General features: G+C 38.1%; 1 protein-coding gene across 1 annotated transcript; it reads left to right on the forward strand.

Moving 5' to 3' along the window:
* Positions 1–1,518: 1,518 nt before the first annotated feature.
* LOC131989285 (low affinity immunoglobulin gamma Fc region receptor II-b-like) lies at positions 1,519–8,452 on the forward strand. Its single transcript, XM_059354475.1, has 8 exons — positions 1,519–1,546; positions 1,707–1,766; positions 2,635–2,901; positions 5,087–5,332; positions 6,130–6,261; positions 6,345–6,395; positions 7,816–7,917; positions 8,394–8,452. The coding sequence occupies exons 1-8, from the start codon at positions 1,519–1,521 to the stop codon at positions 8,450–8,452; spliced, it is 945 nt and encodes a 314-aa protein (XP_059210458.1).
* The last annotated feature ends 5,595 nt before the right edge of the window (positions 8,453–14,047 follow it).

The raw sequence follows: 14,047 nt of genomic DNA on the forward strand, positions 1-14,047 counted from the left end.
ATTTAAATAAAAATCGTATGTCCCTTTATTTTATATGCGGCCTTCTTTAAATTTAAATTTAACAGTAATCTTTTTCCACAGGCTAAAAATAAATGTGAGAATAAAATAACAATAATAAACCAAATGACTAATAATAATAATATCCTTCAATGAATGTGCAGCCATTCAAACCTTGGACTAGCAAGAAAAAGTGCATAAAGACAACTTTAATTGTTGCTCAGTTTGCTCCACACTGATCTACTGTGTTCAACCAAAACACCAGCAGAGCATTCTGGGATTTGTAGTATTATTTGCGCTGTATAATAATAATAATTTGGTATTGCCTTTCTGGGCCAAATATAATTATACTGCGGGCCAATTTGGCCCGCGGGCCAGAGTTTGACACCTCTGCTCTAAAGTATCACTTTTGTACCCTTAAAGACATTGACTTGGAAACATATAAATACTTTTTTGGTCCCCCAAAAAAGTAAATACCTTGAGGTCCAATAATCAGAAATAAGGGCACGGTATAGGAGTCCATTTATGTCTCTTAATGTATAAACTACATTAATGTTCCCCTAAAGGTTAATTATTGGAACTTAACTAAATCCTGACTTACTTTTTTGAGGGCTAAAAAGTGAAATACAGTATATGTTCCCAAGCCAGTGTCAAGGGTACAACAGCTGTAGGGTACTGCCCCAGTGACGAGCCATTGTACCCATAAATCTACAAATTCAGCACATTATTTCTGACAGGACATATTTTCATTCAGAAATCTGTCAGAGGTCAAGGGGCCGCTTTGTAAATGGGCATGCCAGTTGTTCTTCCTCGTTTTTATGCAGTTCCAAGACTGTTTAGGGACATTATTTACCGCATGAGAAAAATTGTGTGTTTTTGCTTTTAAACTGCATGATATTAGCCAATGGGAGACTAGTATTTTAGGGGCTTTATTTCATCACCTTCATGACAAGATATCAAGACATGTTTGGAACCAATGGAAAGAAGAAGAAGAGGGAAAAAATGACAAAAAGGCGAAGTGGTCAGATTACTAAGGGGCTCATTGAAACCACAAGAGTCGATTTATGCAGCTCACAGACTGTTTAGGGACCCCAGGATGCAGGAATATTCATATACAGTAGGCGAAAAATAAGGCATGAGAAAAAAACGTTTTCTGCCTTAAAATACATGTTATCAGCATAAAGCGGGCCTGTCTGTAGAGAGGACAGTCATGGTACCAAAAGAGCCCATTTTCATTCAGATATATTCAGCCTCATCAAAAAAAAAAAAAAAAAAACGGCAAAAGAATGCACCAGGTTTTATTTTTGTGTTTTTCTAAAACATGAACCTAGATATCTCAAATAATTCAATATGTCTAATAATAATAAGGGTCAAGATTATTTACCTGTTTATTATCACCTGTTGTGTTGTTAAAGTGCTGTTTCCTCAGCAGCAGAGAAACAGGAAGAGGAGGAGAATAGTCTCTGACAAACATGATGCATAGAGTCCGCCTGATGTTCAGACAGTCGGCAGCGCGGCACCATGGAGGTCACAGCTCTCTGCAGGCTGGGTGAGTACTGGAACACTGAGATAACAGGAGCTGAAGTCAGTTATTCAAGATGCACTGATAAGATTTAATGCACAGATAATATAAAGAGAGTTGTCAGCTGCTCACTGATTATGGATAATGTATAAAATATATTTTTATATGTAATCTGTTGTCTCTGCAGTGATGACTGTGTTTTTGCTGCTGGAGGCACATGTTGCCTTCATTAATTCTCAGAAATCTGGTAAGTTACATTGTCACTTGATGATGTGATGTATCTGTATCTGATGTCATTTAAATCATATATCTTGAGTTGGCTTCTGCATGTCAAGTGACAATATTTACATGCAAGTATGTTTAAAATTAAACTACTGTAATAAACAGGCTTGATGTTTTATTTGAGCATTAACAAAAAAAGGGTTTAAAGATGACCTGTGCATAATTGTTTGATCAAAGTATGTTGGATATACTGCACTGTAAAAGAAAAAAGTTATTTTATTGTATTGTTTTACTCTATTTAGTGTAAATGCCAAGTTAATACATTTTATTACAAATATTAACCAAAAAATAAAAGCCGAAATTTGTAAATTAAAACAATGGGACATTATATTATTTTTTGTTTTTTTGTTCTTTTCTTCTATGCAAAAATAGAAAAAATACACATAATATTGCTGAATATTATATTAATTGGACTTAAACTTGAAAAAATATTGTGAAAAAAATAAAGATAACCGGTTGCACACACAATAAAATTTAAAAAAACATTTGCTTGTATATTATATTAACTCTCATTTGTACATCGCCTTGGATAAAAGTTCTGCTGAGGAACATTGTAGATTTGTAGAATTGCAATGCGATATTTTTATGAAATAAAAAGTATTATGGTTGTTTACTGCATTTAAGTGTTTGGCAACTTTTGATGACTGTTGTTTTTTGTTTTTTCATACAACTGATACAATTATTGTCATTTTTGACGCTGCTGCATTCATGTTGATAACATTGTCTTGAATTCAAATCCAATTTTTCAAGTTATTTGGAAAAACACACATTTAATTGAAAACATTTTGGTTTAATACTGTGTGTGTGTGTGTGTGTGTGTGTGTGTGTTTTAGATGCAGCCTTTCCTCAGGTGGATCCCAACAGTCAGCAGCTCTTTGCACACGACTCCTTCTCTGTGAGCTGTGAGGGTCTGCAGGGACTGACTGGATGGAGAGTGATGAGGATGATCAAAGGTAAAACTATAACATGTGCTCCCACCTGGTTGACATCAACAGGACCGTGTCGAATAGAAACTGCCTATCCAGACATGGACAGTGGGACATACTGGTGTGAGATGGGAGGAAGAAAGAAAAGCAACACTGTCAACATCACCGTCACTGGTAAGCAAATACACAACTCTAAGTACACAACATTTTTAGTCCGTGAACATCTCGGTTTGAAGATCAGTTGATGTCCAATGGGATTAAATGTGCATAAATTCGCTCAGAAATAATAGAAACAAGATGAATTTTCCTCTCTGTGTCCTTGTGTTTCACCGCAACATATAAAATCTCTATAAATCTATGTCCTAAGTCCTGCAGCTTGGTGGAATCAGCACAATTCACAAACAAGTGAAACATGTCTTTGTCCAGAATAACACAGTTAGAATGACAGAAATCCGAAAAAAGTTGAATTTCTCTTATAAATTATTTTTTAAAATTGGATTAAAATGGAATTTATATATACTGTAAACACTTGTCCAAGTGCCCCCAAGTGTCATTAATGTTTTAAAACCCCCACAAAATAACAAAAAAAAAGACGAAAAATAAACAGACCCAGTTTTCTCCACATATTGTACATATTTAAGGCCACGGGGCAATCGCGCCGAGCACTGGGCCCTACAGCCATCTAATAGCCGTAGGGACCAGTTGTTATACTTTGTTTTTTTTCTTCTTCCTCTTCCGGACACAATTTCGTCCCGCTATAAATTCTATATCAAAATGTGCGGTTTGATCGGGATCGGTGTGCTATTACTTTTCTCTACAGAATACGAATTTTTCATTAAGTAAGTCGCGAAAAAAATTGCAAAATTTTGCATTGAAGTGAATGGGACGGCCAAAAAAAATTAGCAAAAAAGAACAATAATTGAAGATTTTCAAACGTCTACTTCTCCGGCATAATTTCACCTAGAGACTCCATTTAAACTTTAAATAGTAGACACAAGTCTTGTGTATTGGTTTATTAATCCACGTTTCAATAGATCATATAGTTTTTTATCAATCCATGTTCAATGACCATGATCATTTTTGGAGAAATTCTGAGATTATAATGGATGTGTATTGCACGGAATGTTCGTGTCACAGTGTGTGACATAGGAGCTACTGTTTGGTCAGAATGAGCCCAAATGTGAGACGAGTGCAGAGGAGGAAAAAACTCTTTTTCTCAATGTTTCTGCGTCTGTCATCATTGACAACCACCTGAAGTTGCCGTGGTAACCTCTGAGCCACAGTTAATCTACTGCTGACCCTGTCTCCCATACAAAAATATCAAGTCTCTGTCAAACACAACCATGCACACTAACACACACACACACACACACACACACACACACACACTCCTCTTTCAGATACATACACAGACACAGCACATCCCTCCCCCCACACACAACACAGGTAATGAGTACAGTTACAAATACACACACACTATTGAACTGAGCAGAATTTGTCAATACTGATCGCAGCAGTATTGAAACAGCATACTGAACCCATAGTAAGGGCTCAATGTTTTGCACAGGAAACTTGGACTGTGACAGCCGGGTCCGGGGAAAAAAAACGCCAACCTTATGGTGGACAACTTGATCTACTTGAAAAGGAATGCTTGTTGTAGGTGTTCTCCTTGTATATAATATAGTATCGTAACATTACTAGTATTAAATCTCTGAAAAATCTCATCATAGTGTATACACACCGGCAGTAGCCCCCGTGGCCCTTTCAGAATTTCCCATGAGGAAATTTTCTAGTGAAGTATTGTCATGTTTCCAGCCTCTCCTGTCCTCTCCTCTCTGCTCTGTGTAAACAGCCTCTCCTGTCCTCTCCTCTCTGCTCTGTGTAAACAGATTTTCAGTGAATATTTGTCACGTGGTCTGAGCAGAATCAATCATGTCTTCACAGTGTCTCTGAGGAGCAGAATTTAATGTTTTTAACAGGATCTGGTTAGTGCAAACACTTTATTTTAAATGACATATTAAAGATTTCCGAATGGAAACGTTTATAACGGATGATCCCTTTGAAGAACGTCTGAAAGTTCATATTGTGACGATAATGCCTGTTTTTACATTTTTTTTCCCTTTTAATATAAATGGTTGATTTATGGCAAATTCCTCCTGGATGTACCTATTACTCTATAATTTTTTTGTGTTGCACTACTGAGAATTGGACTAATAGTAGTAGTGTAGATGAATTGTTGTGGTAACCTATCATCTATTGTACATTAAAGATCAATGTATAGATATTTTCAATATAAAACAACTCAAACTTAACACATATTACATGTTTTTATATAATGTTTTTGCTGTGTGTTGTTGAGCTGGTCCAGTGATCCTGGAGAGTCCTGTCCTCCCTGTGATGGAGGGAGACGCTGTGACTCTGAGCTGCAGGAGGAAACAGACGTCCATCAACTTCACCGCTGATTTCTATAAAGACGGATACTTCATGGACAGCAGCTCTACAGGAAACTTCACCATCGACAGTGTTTCTGAGTCCAACGAAGGACTCTACAAGTGCAGCATCTCTGGAGCTGGAGAGTCCCCAGAGAGCTGGCTGGCTGTCGGAGGTGAGATGAACCATAAAATAAAGTTTCAGGCCTGGTAGAAGTTTAACAAACACCAACTTGGAACTGGTTGTGCACTTTGGTGGAGATGTGAGATAAATTCTGTATATTTTTTATGCAGAAATGGACAAAACAATTGTACTGAATGTGCACTATTAAAAAAATATGTTATTTTTAAAGTAATTTACTGTATTATTTTTAGGGTTGTTATTTTCTATTTGTACATACATAAGTGTAAATGCAATAAAAAAATCCTTTTTTAATTTTTATTTATTTACATTTATATAATCTGTATCAAATCTTTTAAATGAGACAATGAGTTTAAGTGGGACATCGTTTTTTTTTTCAAACAATTATTCAATTGCTTAAGAATAAATGAAAAAATGCTGATTGTAAAATGAAGGTAACTTTCTGTTATTCTTTTTTACAGTGAAATTTTAAAATTTAATATAAAAATAAAATAAAAAGTAATTGTAAAAAAAATATCTAAACTCAACTCAAAAGTTGCCAAATACTTACCGTCATATTCTTAAAATAAATAATAATTCTTAAAAATAAATATTATTTACTATATATATATATATATATATATATATATATATATATAAATAAATAGATATATATATATATAGAAATGTTACATATATTATCTGTAATTTTAAAGAAATTATCTATAAAAAAAGTAACTGTTATTTGATGGTTAGTTTGTTGGCAACTTCAAGGCTTTTACCATTTTTTTACGACTGTTTTTTTTACAGTGGACATCTCTCATGCAGTTCATGCTACCGTTATGTCTCCAGGAGCTGAAGAAGAGCTTCAGGATGTCCCTCAGCTCTATCTGCTGATCAGCATCGGTGTCTGCGCCTTCCTGTTAGTTCTGCTGCTGTTTGTGGGATCGCTGCGATGCAGAAAACGTCAAACCATCACCACAGGTAGAGAGATAAAAAAGTAAGATACCGTGTTGATATTAGACAAAAAGTGTGATTTAACTGAGCTGTTTCTTTCATCCAAGCAGATACCCCAACCTCTCCTTCCTCCTTGCCGTCAATCTCTTCTCCACAAATAGGTGAGCAACACCAACCTCTTTTACTGTATTTTTGAGTATATGTGTTTTAAAGATATCCATTGGACTCAAGGATGAACATATTAGATTTTGGAGGACCAAGGTCAAGGTCACTGTACTGTGACCCTCTGTTTGTCCTATTCTTGTGAGATAATATCCCAGGAACCTCCCATTAAGGGGATTTCTTAAAATTTTGCGCAGATGTCAACTTGGACTCAAGGATGAACTGACATTTTTGGCATCAAAGGTGAAAAGTTAAGATCCCTTTGACTTCATGGCACCAACCCATTCTCATGAAGCCATATATCAGGAAAAACCCTGAGGGAATTTGTTCAAATATGGCACTTGGACTCAAAGATGAACTGATTTAATCTTGGTGGTCAAAGGTCAAAAATCAAGGTCCCTGTGGCCCCATGAATGCCATATCTCAGGAACACATTGAGGGAATTCGGCACAAACATCCAATTGGACTAAAAAATGTATGAGTCCATATGTGCTTTCAAACAGACACAGATATCCACCTGGACTCAATGATGAACTGATTACATGTTAAGGACCAGAGGCCAAGACAACTGTACTGTGACCCTCTGTTTTTCCTATTCTTCCGATATAATATCTCAGGAACCCCCCCTTAGGGCGATTTCTTCAAATTTTGCACAAATGTCAACTTGGACTCAAGGATGAACATGACATTTTTGCCCTCAAAGATCAAAGGTTAAGGTCCCTGTGACCCCATGAATGCCATTTCTCAGGAACACCTTGAGGAAAATTTGCACAAACATCCAATTGGACTCAAAAATTAAATTATTAATTTTTTCAGGTCAAAGGTCAAGTTCACGTTGACCCCCTGAATCACATTTTTGGCCTTAACCATCTGGAGTCACCAATCATGTCCACTTTGATCTTCATGACATCACACTATAAAACCTTCAGCAGTGTGTTTCCTGCCGTCAGCTTCCCTCTAAAGTTCTGCCTTCAAACTCCATGAGGCCAGTTTGTGTTTGATGATGACAGAACAAGTGAAACCGAAGATAAGGTCAAATATATTCGGGATAAAATATAGATCTAGATGATCTCCTCATGTCTGTTATTGGGTTTTGGGTTCAAAATGTTGATCCAATAATCAAAGTGAAAAACTAATGATCAGGTCATATAGGTTGTGCTGACAGAAATGATACTAACATAGCATGGTAAACATTTTTTAAGTGCCTGTTGACACTGTGTGAAAGGTAATCATGGATTTATGCAAGAAAATCCATTGCATTTGTCCATTTTATACAGCCAATTTGAGCTGATTTAAAGTGTTATTTTGATATTTTCTTTGGAAGCCAGTTAAAGTATCTTGTGCCAGCTGTTACTAGTGTACAGGACGATCTGCATTTATACCTACCTGCTACTGATATATTGTTTGTTATTACTTTAGTGACTGACGAGGCCCCTGAAGATGTTCCCTTCCAGCCAACATATGCGGCCATCGCAAAACCCGGGGCTGAGAATGGTTATGACCTCGTCACTGAGACACACGGTTAGTATGAGAGCTGGCCCTCTGTAACTTCTACCTGTGAATAGACTCTATTAGAAAGTGTCTGCTTCAGGAGCGTTAGGCTGCTCAGACAAAAACCACTTGGGAAACCCACAGACAGAAATAGACGGGCCCCTCGCTTCACTGTGCAACAGCTTCTGTGTGGGCAGGCCACGTATGTCAAGAAGTCATCATTAAAATAGTAGAAGTCAATGCACATATGAGGTTTATTTTTATCAGGAAATCAAGTACACTAAGACACCGTGCATGGGAGAATGAGTGGGTGGCCGCTGTTATAAATACACAACAGGGCCACGAATCAGAAGTAATCAATTGTTCTAGGTGCACATTACAGTGAATTTCTCGGCATAGTAATGTCTGTTTCTGCCTCCCTGTATGTACAGCTGTGTGTATGTAAATAATTGTTTAATAATGTGTTCATGATCATCTCACACTTTCTGTAATTGTGTCTCTGTCAGATGAAGATGAGCCCTCTTTGATGCCTGTTTACCACACGCTGAGCCTGGTGAACGTTTGACCAACAGTCCACCTGGTCAAAGGTAAAACTACTCAACTGGAACTTGATATAGTTTCAACTACCTTTACACAATATTTTATTATGTTGCGTAACTTGCAGACTCCACTAGTGTTATTTTCCAGATGTTTTTATTAAGTAACCCAGTAACTAAAAGTTATAGTGCCACAATGTCTTAAGAATACAAATCCTGCAATCAAAGTTCTACTTGAGTAAAAGCGGCCTACTTTTATCCATAAAACAGACTTAAAGCACTAATTTGATCTTTTACTCAAGTAAAAGTAGGAATACCACTATGTAAAAATACCCTTTTACAAGTGAAAACTTTTTGTTTTTTTGTTTTATGCATTTTTTTTACTTTCAAGAAAACCTGCACATTAAAAAAAATCTAAATTTCTTTCTTTCTATTATTATTATTATTATTAGTAGTAGTAGTAGTAGTAGTAGTAGTAGTAGTATCTAATATTATAAACCCCAATTAATAATTTTTTTATAAAATAATTTATTGATCTATGTTTTTTTTATTACTTTTTAAATGGAAGATCAACTCATTTTGCTGGGAAAAAATGACTTAAATGTGTTTTTATAGGCAAGTAGGATGCAAACTGGGCTTCATATCAAAATAAAATGCACTTTTTCCGAACCAGAATTGTTTTCCTGGCAGTACGGCGAACATCTACACTTTTATGCTGGAAAATGCATTTTTAACATAAATAACGTCGGTTTTGGACTCTTGTGTCTTGCAGGTTGCTGTGAGCGGAGACTTCTGGGAGTCTGTTTCTGTCCCGTTGATGTGTTCAGGTCTTATTACCGCACAGAGGAGACATTTTTTTATTTCAACTGAACTTTTTATATCTGTTACATGTTTTATCACCTTCATCTGAGAATTTTAAATGCTCATGATAAAAGATAGAGGCATATTTCTGTGCTTTATAACAAATGTTTAGAGAAACAATGGAATACTTTGCAGGTTGAGTAATAAATGAAGTGTTTCTTCAGTGTGTTGACCCTAATTATTGATAATATCTGACTAGTTATGAAGTGACCTGATGAAGTGACCTGATGCCTCCTCATGAGAGAGTGAGCTTTAACTCGCAGCAGAGTTACGCTTCTATTTTAGGAGCCATCAGTTTGTAACCACATTGTTCTATCTGCTGTTTACCAGAGTGGAGCTGCTGCAGCTTCACATACAGTCAGTGCTGGCTGTTTTCCACTGTGGGTCCAAGGTTAAAGGGTGGTCGAAGGTTTCTGGTTTCTGTCATTCTATTTTATTTCCCATGGTGAGACAGAAACCAGAGACCAAAGTCCCACCTGTGACGTCATCAATATTAAGTCTTTACTCATATTTTGGACCATGAGACCACATTAATAGCAGAACTATTTGAAAATAATCGTAGTCTTTATGTAAATACTGATGTGAAAGTAGTTTTTTACCCTTAGAAATGTATGGTTGTTTTTTTTATAGATCAACAAAAATACAGTTTATCATAGAGACTGCAAAAACAGACTTATTGTTAAAATTGTAACTTTTCGATGGTCCTTGAATGGATCATCATTTACGAAAGTTTCCGTGATAAAAAGTGACTAAATCAAAGCTTAAAATGTTGATATTTCTGTCAGAATCACTTTATTCTTCATGTGTCATTTAAAATGTGAGGAGAGGACAGGAGAGGCTGATTTTGGTCTTTTTTTTTTTTTACTTTTTTTACTTTTTTCATCTTTTTTGTTATTTTGTGTCTCCTTTTTTTTTTGCAATTTTGTGGGTTTTTTGTGTCTTCTTTGTCATTTTGTCTTTTTTGACCATTTTGATTCTTTTTTTTAACAATTTTGTCCTTTTCATGTTTAGTCTTTTTTTGGTCATTTTGTGTCATTTTAGTCATTTTTTGTCTTTTTTTATGTAATTATGTGGGGTTTTTACAACATTTGTGACACTTGGAAAAGTTTCTGGTTTCTGTCATTCTAACTGTGTTATTCTGCACAAAGACATGTTTGAGTTGTTCTGATTGTGCTGATTCCACAGAGCTGCAGGACGTATAGATTCATAGAGATTTATATATATTGCAGTGAATCACAAGAACACAGTGAGGAAAAACTGTAACGTGACCTTTCCCACTAATATAAAGTTCACCAACTTCTGGTTGAGAGAATTTACCTCTGTAAGACACTAGAGGTTTTTTTAAGGATTGGACAGTATTTGACTTTTAGTAAGTTCATCAACAAACAGACAAACCATATAAAACAAATAAACAATCCATTAAGCCTGAATTATTACTCATGGAATGATTAAGAAACATTTCAAGCACAGTGCTGCCCCCCAGTGGATCACACTGGTATTGCTCCTGATCCTGGTTCAGTTTGTGTCACTCTCAAGACCATGTAAGATCAATGTGAGTACTGACCTCCTAATGAATGATTGATGTTGATTTCTTTAATATATATATATATAATATATAATAATAATAACATATAATATAATACATAAACAATAATAAAAGGCTGGAGAAACATACAAAGCATATCCAAGCTCCAGTTTCTACTTTCTCAGCTTCTTTTGTGGAGCTTCAGCTGTTTGTTGTCTTTCAAGTCGAGAGGAGAGATGAATCATCAGAGATGCTGATAATGTAAGTGATAAGAATCACAAAAAGTATATGTAAACATACTTAACATTTGGAAATCTGAGAGTCTGAATCTTATTTTTTCTTCTTTATCGAAAAACTTTCCGAAGTCTCTCCCACTGAAAGACAAAAATAAATGTTGAAATAATGTAATTAAATGAATAAAAGCCACAAATGCTGGTTGAAAACAAATTCATTTTGAATGGCGTTTAATTTTAAGTTGAAGATATGAACCCTGAACCCTGACATTAGACTGTTTTAGGACATGTAGTAAAAAATATTAACAACTTATTTTTTTCACCTTTTTTAGCTAAAGACCAACACAGTGATCTTTTGATCAATTTCAGTCCAGTTTGAGTATGTGTGCTTGTAAGATATGTACCTGAGTGTGTGTGTGTGTGTGTGTGTGTGTGTGTTGGATTGTGTGTGTGTGTGTGTGTGAGGTCGCGCACAGGGCGTGTGATGCGTCCGTGCAGTAGTGTTGGAGTAGTAGTGCTTGTAGTTTGTGCATGCTGCATGCTGCTTCTGCTTGCTTCTCTCTGCTTTCAGCTACTGCCACCGGCTAGCTCCTTGTTTCCAGGGGGGAAAAGAGGAGCCGAGTGAGTAAGCCTCCTCAGCCGGTACATAGCCTCTCCACCGCCAAGATCTCGTACACGCCTCCCAGTGGCGCACATGGTCACTGGTCCCTTACGGTCCCAGGCTAAGTTGTACAGGATCTCAGAGCAGCAGTGGGCCCCAGAGACGTGGCATGCCCCATGACCCCAACTGTGGAGCAGGCGGAAGATGATGGGTATGACAACCACCACAACGGCTGGGAAGGCGGAAGAAGGCAACCCCACTGCCACGTGGGTTAACTCGGGAGGGTACAGTGGCTAGGGGAGCAAACCCCAAAGAAAAACCTGCACCTGGGGACAGGCACAGGCGGAGTCCTACTGACCGGACCACCGGCAGCCCCCTGCAACTCCTGCCAGACGAAGGTCGTCATGGGTTCTCTCATGCCACTGGAGGTCCATCTGGTAGGAGTGAAGATGGTGGGAGTGAGGTCTGCGCAACCACGCCCTCACCTTAATCCTCACCTCAGTCAGAGTTCTTTGAAGTAAAAGTTGGGGTGAAGCAAGGCTGTGTCTTGGCTCCGGTGCTCTTTAACATCCTCCTCTCTGCCATCACCTGCCTCTTCCACCCTGTCATGGGACATGAAGACGGTGTCCATGTGGAATACTGCCTTGACGGAAGCCTCTTCAACATCCGTCGGCTCCAGGCCCGCACAAGGACAAAGACCCGCCAAATCTGTGAGCTTCTGTATGCTGATGACTGTGCCATCTTAGCTCACAGCCCGGATTCTATGCAGCACGCCCTCACCACAATATCCAGCCTGTATCAATCCTTTGGCCTACAGGTTAACATTCAAAAAAACGAGGTCATGTCCCATCTCACCACACACCCCAGTTTTCACATAAACGGTGCTTCACTTTAAACAGTGGATCACTTCACCAACCTAAGCTCCACTTTGTCCTCATGCTGCTCCCTTGACACAGAAATACACACCCGGATAAATAAAGCCTCATCATCTTTTGGATGCCTGCGCAGCAGGGTTTTTGAAAACCGTAACCTGAAGGTCAGCACCAAGGTCGCTGTTTACAACACGGTATGTCTCTCCACTCTGCTTTATGGGGCTGAGTCATGGATCCCATACCGCTAGCACATCACCAACCTAGAAGCCTTCCATGTCCGCTGCCTACAGAAGATCCTCAGTCTGTCCTGGGAAGATTGTATCCCCCATACAGACATCCTTAGCAACACTGGCTCAATCTGCATGGAAGCAGCTGTGGCCAAAAAACATCTGCGCTGGATAGGACACACCATACACATGCCTGAACACCGCCTGCCCCGCCAAGTCCTCTACAGCCAACTAATGGGTGCAAAGCGTTCCGCTGGAGGGCCCCATTTAGAAGAAAATAGAAGATAAAGTAGTTTCATGAGGTTGTGATTATCCTAGAGGTCACAGCAGCTCATTTTATACACTGAGCTACTCTTGTAGCTGTAACAAGCAGCGCTTCTAGCATCAGTTAGCCGCTAGCATCAGTTAGCCGCTAGCTTTCGCTAATGACCGAATTTCACCGCTTTCCTGCATTTCACAACAAAGAAATAAGAGTTAGCAGAACTATTGTCCCTTGTTGTGAACCCCAACTTAAAGATATAAGTAACAACAACTCACAAACTTGTTTTTGAGCAGACAACTGGCTTCCTTTGTTGTGCTAACTTACATTATTGCCCTAAATGTCAATAATTTATATTTCCAAGTTTTACCAACTTAAATCACTGTTTGAGGCCAAAAAATACAAGTTGGCTTTTTTGCAGTGTAGGGTGCACCGATTTCCTTGATTTTGCGGGATCTGCAATCGGCCGATTCTTTTTCGTCAAACCGATCTTATCTACCTCCGCAAAGGTCTGAAAGTGCGTCTGCACGTATGCATACCTCTGCATGACTGTTGTATGTAGGATGTGCATTTCAGGCAAAAATACTTTATATTATCGAATATTCGATAATAACACCCCACCGACGAAGCAGTGCTCCCAACTTTGTTTCTAAATTTAGCAGCTTTTCAGACCCCCTTCGTGACTATTTTTCAAGAAAGTGACTGGAGACAAATCCAGCGGCTCCTTCTTACTCTTCTTAACGAACCGCTAAAGAGCCGGAGGCCGGCTCGTTAAGAAGTGCCGTTAGCGGCAGTTAGCTACAGTTAGCTCTGTAGCTGTACAGTGTGTATGTGTAAAAACACCGTCTCCTCCGTTTGTTTCTTCTTCTACAGCTTGGCATCTAGCCGCCACCCTGTATCATCCAATGCTACGCTGCCCCCGTGCGGAAGGCACCAGTAATACTACTTTTTTTTCTTCCAGATATGATGAACTATTATATGATTTTTTATGATTTAATGACTATTCGAATATTCAAAAATCGATGCCCATCCCTAGTTGTATGTAT

The sequence above is a fragment of the Centropristis striata genome, chromosome 17 (genome assembly GCF_030273125.1).
Source record: "Centropristis striata isolate RG_2023a ecotype Rhode Island chromosome 17, C.striata_1.0, whole genome shotgun sequence".
In the NCBI taxonomy this organism is placed as follows: Eukaryota; Metazoa; Chordata; class Actinopteri; order Perciformes; family Serranidae; genus Centropristis; species Centropristis striata.